At 45.8% G+C, this 17800-nt stretch overlaps 1 protein-coding gene across 4 annotated transcripts in view; it reads left to right on the top strand.

Moving 5' to 3' along the window:
• The window catches only part of LOC121538431 (anoctamin-7), a 38892-nt gene extending 25362 nt beyond the window's left edge, over nt 1-13530 (top strand). For 2 of the 4 annotated variants that reach the window (XM_041846421.2, XM_041846420.2), the window contains 3 exons: nt 9502-9592; nt 10211-10373; nt 12873-13530. In XM_041846421.2, coding sequence (XP_041702355.1) covers nt 9502-9592; nt 10211-10373; nt 12873-12904 — 286 coding nt within the window. In that variant the 3' untranslated portion in view covers nt 12905-13530. Of the gene's footprint in view, nt 1-9501; nt 9593-10210; nt 10374-12872 lie in introns of those variants that run through there. The other 2 variants (XM_041846422.2, XM_041846423.1) reach the window with 2 other exon arrangements.
• The last annotated feature ends 4270 nt before the right edge of the window (nt 13531-17800 follow it).

Raw genomic sequence — 17800 nt, 5'->3', positions numbered from 1 at the left:
TTGGTTTTGTTAAAGGGATAGTGCGAGATTCTTGCAATTCAGCCCTTTATCTACATCAGAGATGGGCAACTTTGATTGGGGTGGGGGCCACAATGTCACGAATCTCTAAAGCAGAACCCAGAAGCAGACCAGGACAAGGTGAGTAGAACGAAGGTGAGTATTTATTTACAGATTCAAATGTAGAAGCAGAATAATCCAGGAGACGGAGCGGGCAGCGGAGGTGAGTTTGTGGGAGTGAATAGGCAGATCCAATGATGGCACAGAAGCCACCGACGACCAGGCAGGGGTGGGGTGAATGTTCCGGGAGAATGACTGTAGACAGAGTAAACGAAGGTAAGTACACGGCAAGCAAAAAGTACAAAACAACAAAACTAACTCTAGTAACTTTGAGGCTGATACGCTGACACAACATACTGTTCATGGCTAACGATCCGGCAGGGAATGGATGAAGAGGTGATGATCAGGACCAGGTGTGCAGACAGCTGATGAGATGCAGGTAATCGAGAGATCTCCCGCCTAGCTTCGTCGCCCGGCAACCAGACAGGGTGCGTTCAGGAACCTTCAGGAAACAGACTCCAAGACAGAAAACAGGCAACTCAGGCAGAAACAGACTCAGGAAGCGGGATTCATGACAGTACCCCCCCTCCGACGAACACCACCGGGCGGACTACCCGGAGCGCCAGGATGGAGGAGGTAGAAGTCACGAAGGAGGTCAGCATCAAGGATCTGACGCCGAGGAAACCAACTCCTCTCCTCAGGACCATACCCCTCCCAGTCCACGAGATACTGGAAACCCCGACCCCGCCGTCTGGAATCCATGATGCGGCGCACCGTGTAGACAGGACCACCTCCGATCATCCGAGGAGGAGCAGGAGGCGGAGGGGGCAGCAGAGGGCTGAGGAGAACAGGCTTGAGGCAGGAGACATGAAAGGTGGGATGGACTCTGAGCGTCCTAGGCAATTTGAGTCGAACCACAACAGGATTAATCACTCTCTCCACCACAAACAGACCAATGAACTTCGGTGACAGCTTCTTCGACTCAGTCCGCAGAGGAAGATCCCGTGTAGCCAACCAGACCTTATCTCCGATGGCATAAGCGGGGGCTGGAATACGGTGACGATTCACCTGGAGCTGATACCGGTCAGAAACTCTAAGGAGGGCCTTTCTGGCCCGATGCCAAGTCCGGTGGCATTGACGAATGTGGCCTGGACAGAGGGAACCGAGAGATCCTTCTCCTGAGAAGGAAACAAGGGAGGTTGGTAGCCGTACAGGCACTGGAAGGGAGACATCCCAGTGGCAGATGTAGGGAGAGTATTGTGGGCATACTCGACCCATGGCAACTGAGAGACCCAAGAGGTGGGGTTGGAGGAGACAAGGCAGCGCAGCGTGGATTCCATCTTCTGGTTGGCTCTCTCCGCCTGACCATTAGATTGGGGGTGAAATCCAGATGTGAGACTGACTGTAGCTCCAATGGCCAAACAGAAGGATTTCCAGACAGCAGAGGTAAACTGAGGACCATGGTCGGAAATTACGTCACTGGGCAACCCGTGGACCCTGAAAACCTCCCTAACAAGGATCTTGGATGTCTCAGAGGCAGAGGGAAGCTTGGAGACGGGCACAAAGTGGGCGAACTTGCTGAATCTGTCCACAATCGGCAGAATGACCGTGTTCCCATCAGAAGGGGGCAACCCAGTGACAAAGTCCAGGGCCAGATGCGACCATGGTCGCCGGGGAATAGGTAGGGGGTGAAGAAGTCCAGAGCTGGGCCGATTGGTACTCTTATTCTGCGCACAAACTGGACAGGCAGCAACAAACCTCCGGGTATCTTCTCCCATGGCAGGCCACCAAAATCGTATGCGTAGTAACGCCATCGTCCGAGCCACGCCAGGGTGACAAGCCATCTTGCTGGCGTGAGACCATTGGAGGACAGCAGAATGGACGGACTCAGGCACAAACAACCGACCGGGTGGACCGTTACCGGGACCGGGCTGCGTCCGAAGGGCCGCCATAACCTCCTCCTCAATCCTCCACGTAACTGCTCCCACAACGAGGTTCTGGGGAAGAATCGTCTCAGTCTTGGCCCCACCCTCCTCCGTCTTGGAGAACATCCGGGACAAGGCGTCCGCCTTGCCGTTCTTAGAACCCGGTCGGAAAGTCAGGGAAAAATTAAAGCGTCCAAAAAACAAAGCCCACCTGGCCTGACGGGAGTTGAGACATCTAGCCGATTGCACGTAAGCAAGTTTCTTGTGGTCAGTCCAGACAATAAACGGTTGCTCCGCCCCCTCCAACCAGTGACGCCACTCCTCCAAGGCAAGTTTCACCGCGAGAAGCTCCCGGTTACCCACATCATAGTTTCTCTCCGCAGACGAGAGATGACGAGAGTAGAAGGCGCAGGGATGGAGTTTTCCGTCAGTGGAGCTTCGCTGGGACAGGATGGCGCCAACCCCCACATCAGACGCGTCCACTTCAACGACAAACTGACGGGCAGTGTCAGGTTGAGAGAGAATCGGGGCATTGGTGAATCGACTCTTCAAATCCAGAAATGCTCGGTCTGCCTCAGGATTCCAACAGAAGGTTCTGGTGCTAGAAGTCAGGGCAGTTAATGGAGCGACCACACGGCTGTAATCACGGATAAATCTACGATAGAAATTCGCAAACCCCAGAAACCTCTGGAGCTGCAATCTCGTACCGGGCTGGGCCCAATCCAGAACCGCCCTAACCTTCTCTTGGTCCATCCTAATCTCTCCCCTGGAGATTATGTACCCGAGAAAGGATGTAGTGTGGGCGTGGAAATCACACTTCTCTGCCTTCACAAACAGGCGGTTCTCCAACAATCGCTGCAGAACCTGCTTGACATGCTGGACGTGGCTGGAAAGCTCCTTAGAGAAGATGAGAATGTCATCCAGGTACACGAACACAAATAGACTGATCATATCTCTCAGAACGTCATTTACCATGCTCTGGAACACTGCTGGAGCATTGGTCAATCCAAACGGCATCACTTGGTACTCGAAGTGTCCCATAGGTGTATTGAACCCAGTCAACCACTCGTCCCCCACTCTGATCCGGACCAGATGATACGCATTGCGTAGATCCAGCTTAGTGAACACAGTAGCACCCTGTAAGGAGTCGAAAGCAGAGCTCATCAAAGGCAGGGGATACTTGTTCTTGACCGTAATATCATTCAACCCCTGATAATCAATACACGGTCGAAGAGAGCCATCCTTCTTACTCACAAAAAATAAACCTGCTCCCAGGGGTGATGACGAAGGACGAATGAGACCAGCAGCTAGAGACTCCTTTATGTAGGTCTCCAAAGCTTCACGTTCAGGTCGAGAGATACTGTATAAATGTCCCTTGAGATAGGCAGCTCCAGGGAACAGGTTAATCGCACAATCATATGGTCGGTGGGGAGGAAGTGACAGAGCCTTCTGTTTACTGAACACTTCACCCAAATCGTGATATGTTTCAGGAACCAGGAACAAATCTGGGGGGGTAGGATCAATGACCTGACTGGGAACAGAATGGGAACAGGCAGTCTTAAGGCAGTTAGCATGACATTCCATGCTCCAACTAGTTACCTTGCCAGTCACCCAATCAAACGTGGGATTGTGTTCTCTCAGCCAGGGGTATCCAAGAACCAGATGAACATGGGGAGAAGCCAGAATGAAGAAGGAGATAACCTCTGAATGATTCCCTGACAACAGCATCTTAACAGGTTCAGTCCTCATAGTGATATGTGCCAGACTACTGCCGTTCAGAGGGGTAGCTTCAATGGCTTCCGGTAATTGCTCCTTTGAAAGCCCCAGCTGTTCCACCAAGTCGGCATCCATAAAGCTGCCATCGGCACCTGAATCGATAAAAGCGTTAATCGCTAAACTCGCTAATGTCCCGAATTACCACTGTAGAGGCAGCTGTTGGTCTCACGTCTACGTTGGCGCTCCTCCTTGGTTAACCCGTGCCACCCCACTTGCATGGTTTCAGAATCTGGAGGCAGGACCCCTCCACTAATCCCGTGAGGTGAATAACGATCGACTCGTTCTGGTCCACTCCTGACCCGAATGGTAACCGAGTAGCTGATTGATTGGACGGGCCCCATTGCTTCTCCCTCCTTCTCTCTCAGACTCTGTTATTCACCCGAATAGATAATGCTACCAACCGGTCCAGGTCACTAGGCTCAGGATAAAAGATCAACTCATCCTTGAGTTGTTCCGACAACCCCTGATAAAAAACCGCTTGTAGTGACTCCTCATACCACCCACTCTCCACAGCCAATGTCCTGATTTCAATAACAAAGTCGGCAACACTGCGAGCTCCTTGGCGAAGAGAAAACAAACGCTTAGCTGCGTCCTTACCTCGGACTGGATGGTCAAACAGCTTCCTCATCTCTGCTGTGAACTCCTGGTATGACGCCATTTAGGTGTCCTGTCGTTCCCATACGGCTGAAGCCCACTCCAGAGCTCTACCATGCAGCAGTTCAATAGCAAATGCTATCCTAGCCTTGTCTGTAGCGTAAGAGTGGGGCTGCAGATCAAACACTAATCCACACTGCATAAGAAATGAACGGCATCTTCCCAAATCCCCTTCGTACTTATCTGGCGTCGGAACCTTGGGCTCACGGAAGGGAACAGCTCCAGAAGCGGCAGGCGAGAGGGGTGAAACAGGTGGTGGATTCTCCGCCGGCAAACTGAGCTGAGCCTGGATACTCGTCAGACTGGCAGAAAAGTTCCGAACCAACAACGCTATCTCCTGTAGCGCCGTGCTGTGTTGTCATAACATCTTCTCCTGATGGGTAATGGCATGGCGAACAGAGTCCAGGTCCGCTGGGTTCATCCTTGGCCGGATCGTTCTGTCACGATTCTCTAAAGCAGAACCCAGAAGCAGACCAGGACAAGGTGAGTAGAACGAAGGTGAGTATTTATTTACAGATTCAAATGTAGAAGCAGAATAATCCAGGAGACGGAGCGGGCAGCGGAGGTGAGTTGGTGGGAGTGAATAGGCAGATCCAATGATGGCACAGAAGCCACCGACGACCAGGCAGGGGTTGGGTGAATGTTCCAGGAGAATGACTGTAGACAGAGTAAATGAAGGTAAGTACACGGCAAGCAAAAAGTACAAAACAACAAAACTAACTCTAGTAACTTTGAGGCTGATACGCTGACACAACATACTGTTCATGGCTAACGATCCGGCAGGGAATGGATGTCAGGTCAGAGCTTATGAAGAGGTGATGATCAGGACCAGGTGTGCAGACAGCTGATGAGATGCAGGTGCGAGTAATCGAGAGATCTCCCGCCTAGCTTCGTCGCCCGGCAACCAGACAGGGTGCGTTCAGGAACCTTCAGGAAACAGACTCCAAGACAGAAAACAGGCAACTCAGGCAAAAACAGACTCAGGAAGTGGGATTCATGACACACAAAACATCTGAACTCATCATGAGGGGCCGCAGTGGCTCGTGGGTCTGCGTACCCACATCCATCCCCACCTTGCGAGAAAAACATTTTACCGACCCCCCCTCTTGGCAGCGGAGAGAACATTTTGAAGTTTAAGAGTTCATTTCCTGCAATTATACAGTGGGGAGAACAAGTATTTGATACACTGCCGATTTTTCAGGTTTTCCTACTTACAAAGCATGTAGAGGTCTGTAATTTTTATCATAGGTACACTTCAACTGTGAGAGACGGAATCTAAAACAAAAATCCAGAAAATCACATTGTATGATTTTTAAGTAATTCATTTGCATTTTATTGCATGACATAAGTATTTGATACATCAGAAAAGCAGAACTTAATATTTGGTACAGAAACCTTTGTTTGCAATTACAGAGATCATACGTTTCCTGTAGGTCTTGACCAGGTTTGCACACACTGCAGCAGGGATTTTGGCCCACTCCTCCATACAGACCTTCTCCAGATCCTTCAGGTTTCCGGGGCTGTCGCTGGGCAATACGGACTTTCAGCTCCCTCCAAAGATTTTCTATTGGGTTCAGGTCTGGAGACTGGCTAGGCCACTCCAGGACCTTGAGATGCTTCTTACGGAGCCACTCCTTAGTTGCCCTGGCTGTGTGTTTCGGGTCGTTGTCATGCTGGAAGACCCAGCCACGACCCATCTTCAATGCTCTTACTGAGGGAAGGAGGTTGTTGGCCAAGATCTCGCGATACATGGCCCCATCCATCCTCCCCTCAATACGGTGCAGTCGTCCTGTCCCCTTTGCAGAAAAGCATTCCCAAAGAATGATGTTTCCACCTCCATGCTTCACGGTTGGGATGGTGTTCTTGGGGTTGTACTCATCCTTCTTCTTCCTCCAAACACGGCGAGAGGAGTTTAGACCAAAAAGCTCTATTTAATGTCTCATCAGACCACATGACCTTCTCCCATTCCTCCTCTGGATCATCCAGATGGTCATTGGCAAACTTCAGACGGGACTGGACATGCGCTGGCTTGAGCAGGGGGACCTTGCGTGTGCTGCAGGATTTTTATCCATGACGGCGTAGTGTGTTACTAATGGTTTTCTTTGAGACTGTGGTCCCTGCTCTCTTCAGGTCATTGACCAGGTCCTGCCGTGTAGTTCTGGGATGATCCCTCACCTTCATCATGATCATTGATGCCCCACGAGGTGAGATCTTGCATGGAGCCCCAGACCGAGGGTGATTGACCGTCATCTTGAACTTCTTCCATTTTCTAATAATTGCGCCAACAGTTGTTGCCTTCTCACCAAGCTGCTTGCCTATTGTCCTGTAGCCCATCCCAGCCTTGTGCAGGTATACAATTTTATCCCTGATGTCCTTACACAGCTCTCTGGTCTTGGCCATTGTGGAGAGGTTGGAGTCTGTTTTATTGAGTGTGTGGACAGGTGTCTTTTATACAGGTAACGAGTTCAAACAGGTGCAGTTAATACAGGTAATGAGTGGAGAACCGGAGGGCTTCTTAAAGAAAAACTAACAGGTCTGTGAGAGCTGGAATTCTTACTGGTTGGTAGGTGATCAAATACTTATGTCATGCAATAAAATGCAAATGAATTACTTAAAAATCATACAATGTGATTTTCTGGATATTTGATACACTGCAAAATCGGCAGTGTATCAAATACTTGTTCTCCCCACTGTATATATATATATATATATATATATATATATATATATATATATATATACTGAACAAAAATATATACTGAACAAAAATATAAACGCAACATGTAAAGTGTTGGTCCCATGTTTCATGAGCTGAAATAAAAGATCCCAGAAATGTTCCATACGCACAACAATATTTTAGTTCTCTCAAATTATGTGCACAGATTTGTTTACATCGCTGTTAGTGAGCATTTCTCATTTGCCAAGATAATCCATCCACCTGACAGGTGTGGCATATCAAGACGCTGATTAAACAGCATGATCGTTACACAGGTGCACCAACTGGCCTTACAACCGCAGACCACATGTAACCACACCAGTCCAGGACCTCCACATCCAGCTTCTTCACCTGCGGGATCGTCTGAGACCAGCCACCCAGACAGCTGATGAAACTGTGGATTTGCACAACCGAATAATTTCTGCACAAACTGTCAGAAACCGTTTCAGGGAAGCTTATCTGCGTGCTCGTCATCCTCACCACCCTTGACCTGACTGCAGTTTGGCATCGTAACCGACTTCTGTGGGCAAATGCTCACCTTTGACTGCTACTGGCACGCTGGAGAAGTGTGCTCTTCACGGATGAATCCCGGTTTCAACTATACCGGGCAGATGGCAGACAGCGTTTATGGCGTTGTGTGGGCGAGCGGTTTGCTGATGTCGACGTTGTGAACAGTGTGCCCGACGGTGGCAGTGCGGTTATAGTTTGGGCATGCATAATCTATGGACAACGAACACAATTGCATTTTATCAGTGGCAATTTGAATGCACAGAGATTCCGTGAAGAGATCTTGAGGCCCATTTTCGTGCCATTCATCTGCCGCTATCACCTCATGTTTCAGCATGATCATGCACGGCCCCATGTTGCCAGGATCTGTAAACAATTCCTGGAAGCTGATAATGTCCCAGTTATTCCATGGCCTGCATACTCACCAGACATGTCACCTATTGAGCATGTTTGGGATGCTCTGGATCGACGTGTACGACAGCGTGTTCCAGTTCTCACCAATATCCAGCAACTTCGCACAGCCATTGAAGAGGCGTGGGACAACATTCCACAGGCCACAATCAACAGCCTGATCAACTCTATGCGAAGGAGATGTGTCGCGCTGAATTAGGCAAATGTGGACACACCAGATACTGACTGGTTTTCTGATCCACGCCCCTACTTTTTTTTTAAAGGTATCTGTAATCAACAGATGCATATCTGTATTCCCAGTCATGTAAAATCCATAGGATTAGACCCTAATGAATTTATTTCAATTGACTGATTTCCTTATATGAACAGTAACTCAGTAAAATATTTTAAATTGTTGCGTGTTGCGTTTATATTTTTGTGCAGTGAGTATTCCAAACATTAGGAACACCTTCCTAATATTGAGTTGCACCCCCCATTTTGCCCTCAGAACAGTCTCAATTCGTCAGGGCATGGACTCTAAAAGGTGTCGAAAGCATTCCACAGGGATTCTGGCCCATGTTGACTCCAATGCTTCCATCAGTTGTGACAAGTTAGCTGGATGTCTTTTGGGTGGTGGACCATTCTTGATACATACAGGAAACTGTTGAGCGTAAACCCCCCACCAGCGTTGCAGTTCTTGACACAAACTGGTGCGCCTGGCACCTACTACCATACCCCGTTCAAAGGCACTTAAATATTTTGTCTTGACCATTCAGCCTCTGAATGGCACACATACACAATCCATATCTCAATTGTTTCAAGGCTTAAAAATCCTTCTTTATCCTGTTTCCTCCCCTTCATCTACACTGATTGAAGTGGATTTAACAAGTGACATCAATAAGGGTTCGGAGCTTTCACCTGGATTCACCTGGTCAATCTATGTCAGGTGTTCTTAATTTTTTCTATACTCAATGTACATAAAATATATGACTTTTTATGTGAAATTGATCTGTGGGCCTACAACATGGGCAGACTGCATGGCCTCCATTTGCCCATCCCTGATCTACATACTTAGGGCTTAATTGCCAAAATCTTGCACTATCCCTTTAAACTAGCCAACTGCCAACAAATGCTATAAGCATTTTCATACCAAAACTCCATGAAAGTCAAACTCCCATGTTCATTATGTTTTAAATGTAATGCGGCAGGTAGCTTAGTGGTTAAGAGCGTTGTGCCTGTAACCGAAAGGTCGCTGGTTCTAATCTCCAAGCCGTCTAGGTAAAAAATCTGTCGATGTGCCCTTGAGCAAGGCACTTAACCCTAATTGCTCCTGTAAGTCGCTCTGGATAAGAGCATCTGCTAAATGACTAAAATGTAAATGTAAATGCCCAAGTCTGTCCAGTAGATGGCACAATTAATGTTGACAACCCTGACCTATTGTTCTTACCCTGGCTGTGTGCCCTGTGTTGTCTGTAGATATAAAGCCTTTAGGGACAACAATGGAAATTACACTCTGGTTTACTGGGAACTCCTGGCTGTTAGGTTAGGCTTCATCATCGCTTTCGAGGTACGCAAGGATCTGTCTTTCTATCTCTCTGTCCGTCTCTCTGTCCGTCTCTCTGTCCATCTCTCTGTCCGTCTCTCTGTCCGTCGCTCTGTCCGTCGCTCTGTCCATCTCTCTGTCCAGCTCTCTGTCTGTATGTGCCTTTTGTATTATTTCTGTTATACTGTGCCATGTCCACCTTTCTATTCATTACTTGTCTTGTCCTGTTCTTACCCCCTTATCTACTACCTGTGTATGTTATTGTGTACCTGTGATCCTTTGAAGCTTGCTTGCTCCCTGCTAATCTTTGCCTCTCAGTCCTCACATGATATTTTAGTCTTTAATATTTTAGCACCTTTGTTGATACTGCTCTTCTCAGAATTCCTCTTCTTCCACTGAGGTTTCTCTGTAATTTCACCCTCGGTCCTCTTTTCCATCTCTCTGACTCTCTCTCTCTCTCTCTCTCTCTGACTCTCTCTGTCTCTCTCTGACTCTCTCTGTCTCTCTCTGACTCTCTCTGTATCTCTCTCTCTCTCTCTCTCTCTCTCTCTCTCTCTCTCTCTCTCTCTCTCTCTCTCTCTCTATTCTCTACCTTCCTGTCACCCCTAATGTGTTCTATTTTCCCTCCCTCCCTATCTTCAGCATGTGGTGTTCTTTGTCCTGCGAGCGATAGACTGGATGGTGCCGGACGTCCCTGAGTCTCTGGAGCTGAAGGTGAAGAGGGAGCGCTACCTGGCCAAACAGGCCCTGGCCGACAATCAGGAGGCACTATTGGTGAGTCAGCGAGGTCTGGCCTCCAGCCAAGGTTAGTGGAACACGGCGATGCTCACACACCCTCAACACACACACACACTGTTTTGCTGCACGGAATCATTGTGCTGGTCAGGTCGTTATTGCAAAAGATAATGTGTTGTCATTTGTCATGACTTACCTGGTTAAATAAATGCACAAAACACATACAGACACAGACAGACACAGACAGGCACATGCACACACACCCACTGCAAGCCCCCATCGGCCCACCTCCTCCACTATCATCCTGTATCATCGACCTACCAAAGAAGCAATGCAAAATCATCTGCTTGTGATGACTCTTTGACGTGTCCTGGTTCTCTTAAAAGGCTTCCTTGGTTTGTCTTCTTTCCATCATGACCGGTGATAAACGTACACTTAATGGGTTTCCATCACCTTGCCATTTTAACCTGTCCAAGGCCTTTCAAATCAATGGTCATCAGGAGAGAAAGCCTCTTGAAGGGAAGGAGACAAGGAGAGAAAGCGTATTAAAACTATTGGGACACACAAGCTCTTATGTGTTCACCCACCTCACTCCATCATTTGATACAGTGCCAATAGTAAAACACCCATTACCTCATTAGGGAGTGTCTTATTCATGTTAAAAATAATACTAGTGGTTACTCATTAGCTAGGGCTCCTTTTCATATGAAATTATACAGACGTACAGTAAGTAATTAGGGATATGAATGGATAACTTATTAACAACGCTGCTTGCTCTACTTATACAGAAACTTTAGGTAAATTCAGTCAAGCAGTAACTTCAACATGTCTCCTTTTTCACCACCCATAATACTCCAGGAAATGTACACTGGATACAATGAGAGTGTCTGTGTCCCAAATGGCACCCTATTCCCTATATAGTGCACTACTTTTGACCCTATGGATGCCCTTGTCAAAAGTAGTGCACTACGTAGGGAATAGGGTGCCATTTGGGACACAGACACTCTCATTGTATCCAGTGTACATTTCCTGGAGTATTATGGGTAGTGAAAAAGGAGACATGTTGAAGTTACTGCTTGACTGAATTTATCTAAAGCTGCTGTATAAGTAGAGCAAGCAGCGTTGTTAATAAGTTACATATTACACTATCACTGAAACCAATTTGGTCTTAATAAATGAATTGCAGACTTTATAGCCTTTTAAATGCCCCCCCACCAAAACCCCTGAGGCTTGACTCAATAACATTACACTGCTCAAATTAGCTGCTAGCCTGGTTGCTCTGTCATTCATACTCAATAAAAAAAAATCTGATTCTGTTGTCTGCCGAGTTGACAACCTAGTTGTGCACGAACACGTGCGTACACACGTACACACACACAAACACACACACAGACAGACAGACAGAAGCAATGGCTAACAACACACAATGTTTAAAGACTGGACTCACTACAATGGCCATAATATGACCACAGAAATGCTCAAGTGCTCAAAGCCTAACCCATAAAACCTTAACCTAAGTTAATGCATCCATAAAGCTCTTCCCCTGGCATGTGTAGTCTCTCTCTCTCGCCGCATCCCATCAGCAGGAGACTGGTGCTTTCTCGCCCATTGTTTCTCTTTGTGGTTGTGTAAGTGGTGTGGTGGTGTGTGTGCTTCCCCGTGTTCTGACCATGCTGTTTTGGTCGTTGTGCTTCTTGTCGTGAAGGTCCTGGACGGGTTGAGTAGACAATCTCACTCCTGCAGTCTGTTGAGTTTCGATTAAGTATATACACTGAGTGTACGAAACATTATGAACACCTGCTTTTTCCATGACATAGACTGGCCAGGTGAATACAGGTGAAAGCTATGATCCCTTATTGATGTCACATGTTAAATCCACTTCAATCGGTGTAAATGAAGGGGAGGAGACAGGTCAAAGAAGGATTTTTCAGCCTTGAGACATGGATTGTGTGTGTGCCATTCAGAGGGTGAATGGGCAAGACAAAAGATTTAAGTGCCTTTGAACAGGGTGTGGTAGTAGTTCCCAGGCGTACTGGTTTGTGTCAATAACTGCTACGCTGCTGGGTTTTTCATGCTCAACAGTTTGCCGTGCTTGTCAAGAATGGTCCACCACCCAAAGGACATCCAGCCAACTTGACACAATTGTGGGAAGCATTGGAGTCAACATGGACCAGCAACCTTGTGGAAAGCTTTCATCACCTTGTAGAGTCCATGCCCCGAAAAATTGAGGCTGTTCTGAGGACAGAAGGGGGCGGTGCAACTCAATATTAGGAAGGTATTCTTAATGTTTTGTACACTCAGTGGATGTCATATTCTGATATGAAGTTTAAGGGGTAAAACAAGAAAGGCCATTCTTATCAATCCATAAAAGATGTCTTGTAAAATGAGTTTTATGCTGTAACTCAGTAACATAACATGATGTAGCGAGCACCTTTGTGTCTACTGTCTGTATGTCTGCTCTTGTGCGCTTCAGTGTTCTCTACGATTCTTCTACCAAAGCTGTACTCATGTTGTCTCTCTTTCCCCATTTTCTCCCTCACCAAACTCAACTGTATTGTATGCATCGAAGCAAGCCACGCCTCCTTTGGTAACATGAGTTAGAACGGCAGTGCGGAACTTCTGCACCAAGAGAAGCAGAACAGATGGGGAGGAGAGGAGAGGAGGGGTAGAGGGAGATATAAGAGATTCCTTTGCATTTTGGGGTCCCATCAATGGATTTGTTTCCCTGTTGTCTCTCCGTCTGTCCGCTATGGTCAGTCTCTAGGTTTGTTTACAGAAGGGATGGCCAAACTTATCCGCAAAGGGCCGGTGGGGTTGCAGGTATTTGTTCCAGCCTAGCTGTAACACATCTGATTCAATGATCAACTTGTCATAGTCTTTCATTAAAACTTTGATTAGTTGAATAACATTTGTTACTGCTGGGCTGGGACAAAAGCTGTCACCTACACTGGCTTTTTGCTGGTAATATTGGCCAGAATGGCCCCCACCTGGTTTACAGTATGTGAAAGTGGGTTTGTAGTGTTCACATTTTTTTGCTTGACTATTAGCATATGACTTGACGTCCTTCAGCTCTGATGATTTGTAGTGTTCTCACGGTGTTAAATGGACGAGCTTGATTTACTCAAACAGTAAGTTTGTCTACACTTTTCTTCAGACAGCCTGTTCTGTTGTGTGTGTGTATACACATACATGTACACTACCATTCAAAAGCTAGGGGTCACTTACAAATGTCCTTGTTTTTGAAAGGAAAGCAATTATTTTGTCCATTAAAATAACATCAAATTGATCAGAAATACAGTGTAGACATTGTCAATGTTGTATATGGCTATTGTAGCTGGAAATGGCTGATTTATCAATTATCAATTGGTAGAGCATGGCGCTTGTAACGCCAGAGTAGTGGGTTCGATCCCCGGGACCACCCATACGTAAAAATGTATGCGCACATGACTGTAAGTCGCTTTGGATAAAAGCGTCTGCTAAATGGCATATTATTATTATTATTATTATTATTTTAATGGAATATTTACATAGGCGTACAGAGGCCCATTATCAGCAACCATCAGTCCTGTGTTCCAATGGCACGTTGTGTTTGTTAATCCAAGGTTATCATTTTAAAAGGCTAATTGATCATTAAAAAAAACATTTTGCAATTATGTTAGCACAGCTGAAAACTGTTGTGCTGATTAAAGAAGCAATAAAACTGGCCTTATTGAGACTAGTTGAGTATCTGGAGCATCAGCAATTGTGGGTTCGATTACAGGCTCAAAATGGCCAGAAACAATAGAAAGAGGAGTGGGAGGCCCCGGTGCACAACTGAGCAAGAGGACAAATACATTAGAGTGTCTAGTTTGAGAAACAGACTCAACTGGCAGTTTCATTAAATAGTACCCGCAAAACACCAGTCTCAACGTCAACAGTGAAGAGGCGATTCCGGGATGCTGACCTTCTAGGCAGAGTTGCAAAAAAAATTCCATATCTCAGACTGCCCATCTTAATCTTTTAGTTTTATTGGCCAGTCTGAGATATGGCTTTTTCTTTGCAACTCTGCCTAGAAGGTCAGCATCCTGGAGTCAGTTGCTTAGTTGTGCACTGGGGCCTCCCACTCCTCTTTCTAGTCTGGTTAGAGCCAGTTTGCGCTGTTCTGTGAAGGGAGTAGTATACAGCGTTGTACTAGATCTTCAGTTTCTTGTCAATTTCTCGCATGGAATAGCCTTCATTTCTCAGAACAAGAATAGACTGACGAGTTTCAGAAGAAAGTTCTTTGTTTCTGGCCATTTTGAGCCTGTAATCGAACCCACAATTGCTGATGCTCCAGATACTCAACTAGTCTCAAGAAGGCCAGTTTTATTGTTTCTTTAATCAGCACAACAGTTTTCAGCTGTGCTAACACAATTGCAAAATGTTTTTTTAAATTATCAATTAGCCTTTTAAAATGATAAACTTGGATTAGCAAACACAACGTGCCATTGGAACACAGGACTGATGGTTGCTGATAATGGGCCTCTGTACGCCTATGTAGATATTTCATAAAAAATCAGCCGTTTCCAGCTACAATAGCCATTTACAACATTAACAATGTCTACACTGTATTTCTGATCAATTTGATGTTATTTTAATGGACAAAAAAAAAAAGAAATCGAAAACAAGGACATACAAACTTTTGAACGGTATTGTAGGTATACATAAATATTTACATATGTGAAACTGGTCCTGCTTTTCTACAATATCACTACACTACATTTGTATGGAGATAAAACCCAAAACATATCTTGTTAGTATAAGAGTTAATACTGTACTACTATACGATTTAAGTCCTTCTGCATGTGTAACCCATTTTGTGCGAGCTGTTTTGCATTTCAAATGTAATAATGTTTACATACTGTTTTAACCACTTTATATGTATATACTGTATTCTAGTAATGGCTCATCCTATATAACTACTGCTGTACACACATTTATAATCACATACTGTGCATACTGTCTATACACAGACACATATACAGTATTATTTATATTCCGGACTCAGGTCCTGCAATTCTATCCATTTTCCTATGTGGTTTTGTACTGTGTACTTACAGTATATACTTTATTCTCGACATGGCTCATTCTAATATTTCTACTACTGTACATTGCATTTTAGTTACACTGTTTCTACACACCACATATTTATTTATATACTGGATTCTTGACATAGGTCACTCTAATATATCTACTGCTGTATATATAATTCCTAGTATATCTTGTGTAACATTAATCCAGTGTATATACGTATAGATTGCATTTGGATTACTGTTACAGTGCTATTTTTCGTTGTTAATTGGATTCGTTCCGACTTTTCTTGATTTGTTGTTGTTCTTTGAGTTTCTTTTGTTTTTGAAATTAATTATTTGTGTACCTGTTTGACATTTTACTGCATTGTTAGTTGCTACTAACATAAGCATTTCGCTACACCTGCTATAACATCTGCTAAACTTTGTATGCGACCAATAAACTTTGATTTTATTAGATTTTTGGTTGGATGAATGTGACATTTTTGATCCTTCAAATACATTTTCAAAGTGCTAGATACTGCCGATGTCAAATAAAATCTCAAATACATTCTCAAAGTTCAAAATGCCAGCGAACTTATCTTACCAAAAAATCTCCTCCTCCCTTCCCCCCCACTCCCTCGGAAACATGACCCCTTCAGAAAAGGAGAAATCCAGACAGATGAAACCCTTCTGATTTATTAGGAGTCAGAGCGAGACAGGTGTTCTGTTAATGATTATATCTCCCTCCTTTCCCTCTTCTCCTACGCACCCTTCCAAAATATTCCTGTGGCCTTGGGCGACTCCTCTTTTTTTCTCTCTCTCTGTCTCTCTCCCCCCTCTCTCTCGCACACTCCCCCTCTCTCTTCTCTCTCTCTCTCTCTCTCTCTCTCTCTCTCTCTCTCTCTCTCTCTCTCTCTCTCTCTCTCTCTCTCTCTCTCTCTCTCTCTCTCCCTCTCTCTCTACTGCTGTAGCGTTCATGTTTTGATTGTTATGATTGCTGTGAGTGTGTTCCTCTGCTATTCAGCCTGCAGGAAGTGTGCGCTAGTACATGTCAGCTAGTGGAGGCAGGTATGCAACGTGGACACAGTCTTCCACAGACACTGTGTGCGTCCCAAATGGCACCATATTCCCTATATAGTGCACTACTTTTGACCAGGGCCCATAGGGCTCTTGTCAAAAGTAATGCACTATGTAGGCAATAAGGTGCTATTTAGGACAGAGACACTGTACTAATAGTTCTCCCATTATACCTCAACACCACACTTAACAGAGCAGGGAAGCACTCAAAGGCAGGGCGCGAGAACTCATAATGTAACAGCGTTGCTTCCGTCCCTCTCCTCGCCCCTACCTGGGCTTGAACCAGGGACCCTCTGCACACATCGACAACAGTCACCCTCGAAGCGCCGTTACCCGTTGCTCCACAAAAGCCGCGGCCCTTGCAGAGCAAGGGAAACAACTACTTCAAGGTCTCAGAGCGAGTGACATCACCAATTGAAATGCTACTAGCGCGCACCACTAACTAGCTAGCCATTTCACACCGGTTACACTCACCCCCCTTTTGACCTCCTCCTTTTCCGCAGCAACCAGTGATCCGGGTCAACAGCATCAATGTAACAGCGTTCCTTCCGTCCCTCTCCTCGCCCCTACCTGGGCTCGGACCAGGGACCCTCTGCACACATCGACAACAGTCACCCTCGAAGCACCGTTACCCGTCGCTCCACAAAAGCCGCGGCCCTTGCAGAGCAAGGGAAACAACTACTTCAAGGTCTCAGAGCGAGTGACGTCACCAATTGAAATGCTACTAGCGCGCACCGCTAACTAGCTAGCCATTTCACACCGGTTACAATAACACCAACCAATGGTATTCAGTTGATGTGTTGATCGAAAAGTGTCAACTTGTCATTTATCCACGAACAAGTTGCCATTGTAAGATTGAATGTACAATATTGTGTAGAGTAGTTATGATAGCACATCAACTGCCAACTATAGACAGAATTCTTATGATTGATTTCTGATTAATTGTTATACATTATGAAAATAAAACTCAGAAAGTCAACTTTAAAACGTCAGCGTCTTTTAGTCTCTTGGTAAAAGCTGAAAAAGTGTTCAAATCACAGAAGGTTGTCCTGAGGTAAACTTATTTTTTTAATGTTTAATTAGGGAGTTACAATGCTAGAGAGTGAGAGAGGGAGAAGCCAAGGAGTTCAAGCATGCCTTTGCAGATACTTTCTTTCGCCAAACTGATACTTTTCTACTTACTTAATTGCACACACACACACACACACACACACACACAGACACACACACAGACACACACACACACAAAGACACATGCCTGAGCACACACACTGTCTACTTCCCACCTCTTTTCCCCTCCTACCTGCCTGCTATCCACTTGCAGTACATTTTTGTTGACACACGAGAGTCCGACCCGTGCATGCGCACACACACACACACACACACACAC

This window comes from Coregonus clupeaformis, chromosome 24 (assembly GCF_020615455.1).
Source record: "Coregonus clupeaformis isolate EN_2021a chromosome 24, ASM2061545v1, whole genome shotgun sequence".
Classification (NCBI taxonomy): Eukaryota; Metazoa; Chordata; class Actinopteri; order Salmoniformes; family Salmonidae; genus Coregonus; species Coregonus clupeaformis.
Note: the sequence above shows the minus strand (reverse complement) of the source record. Positions and strands in the feature narration are given on the sequence as shown.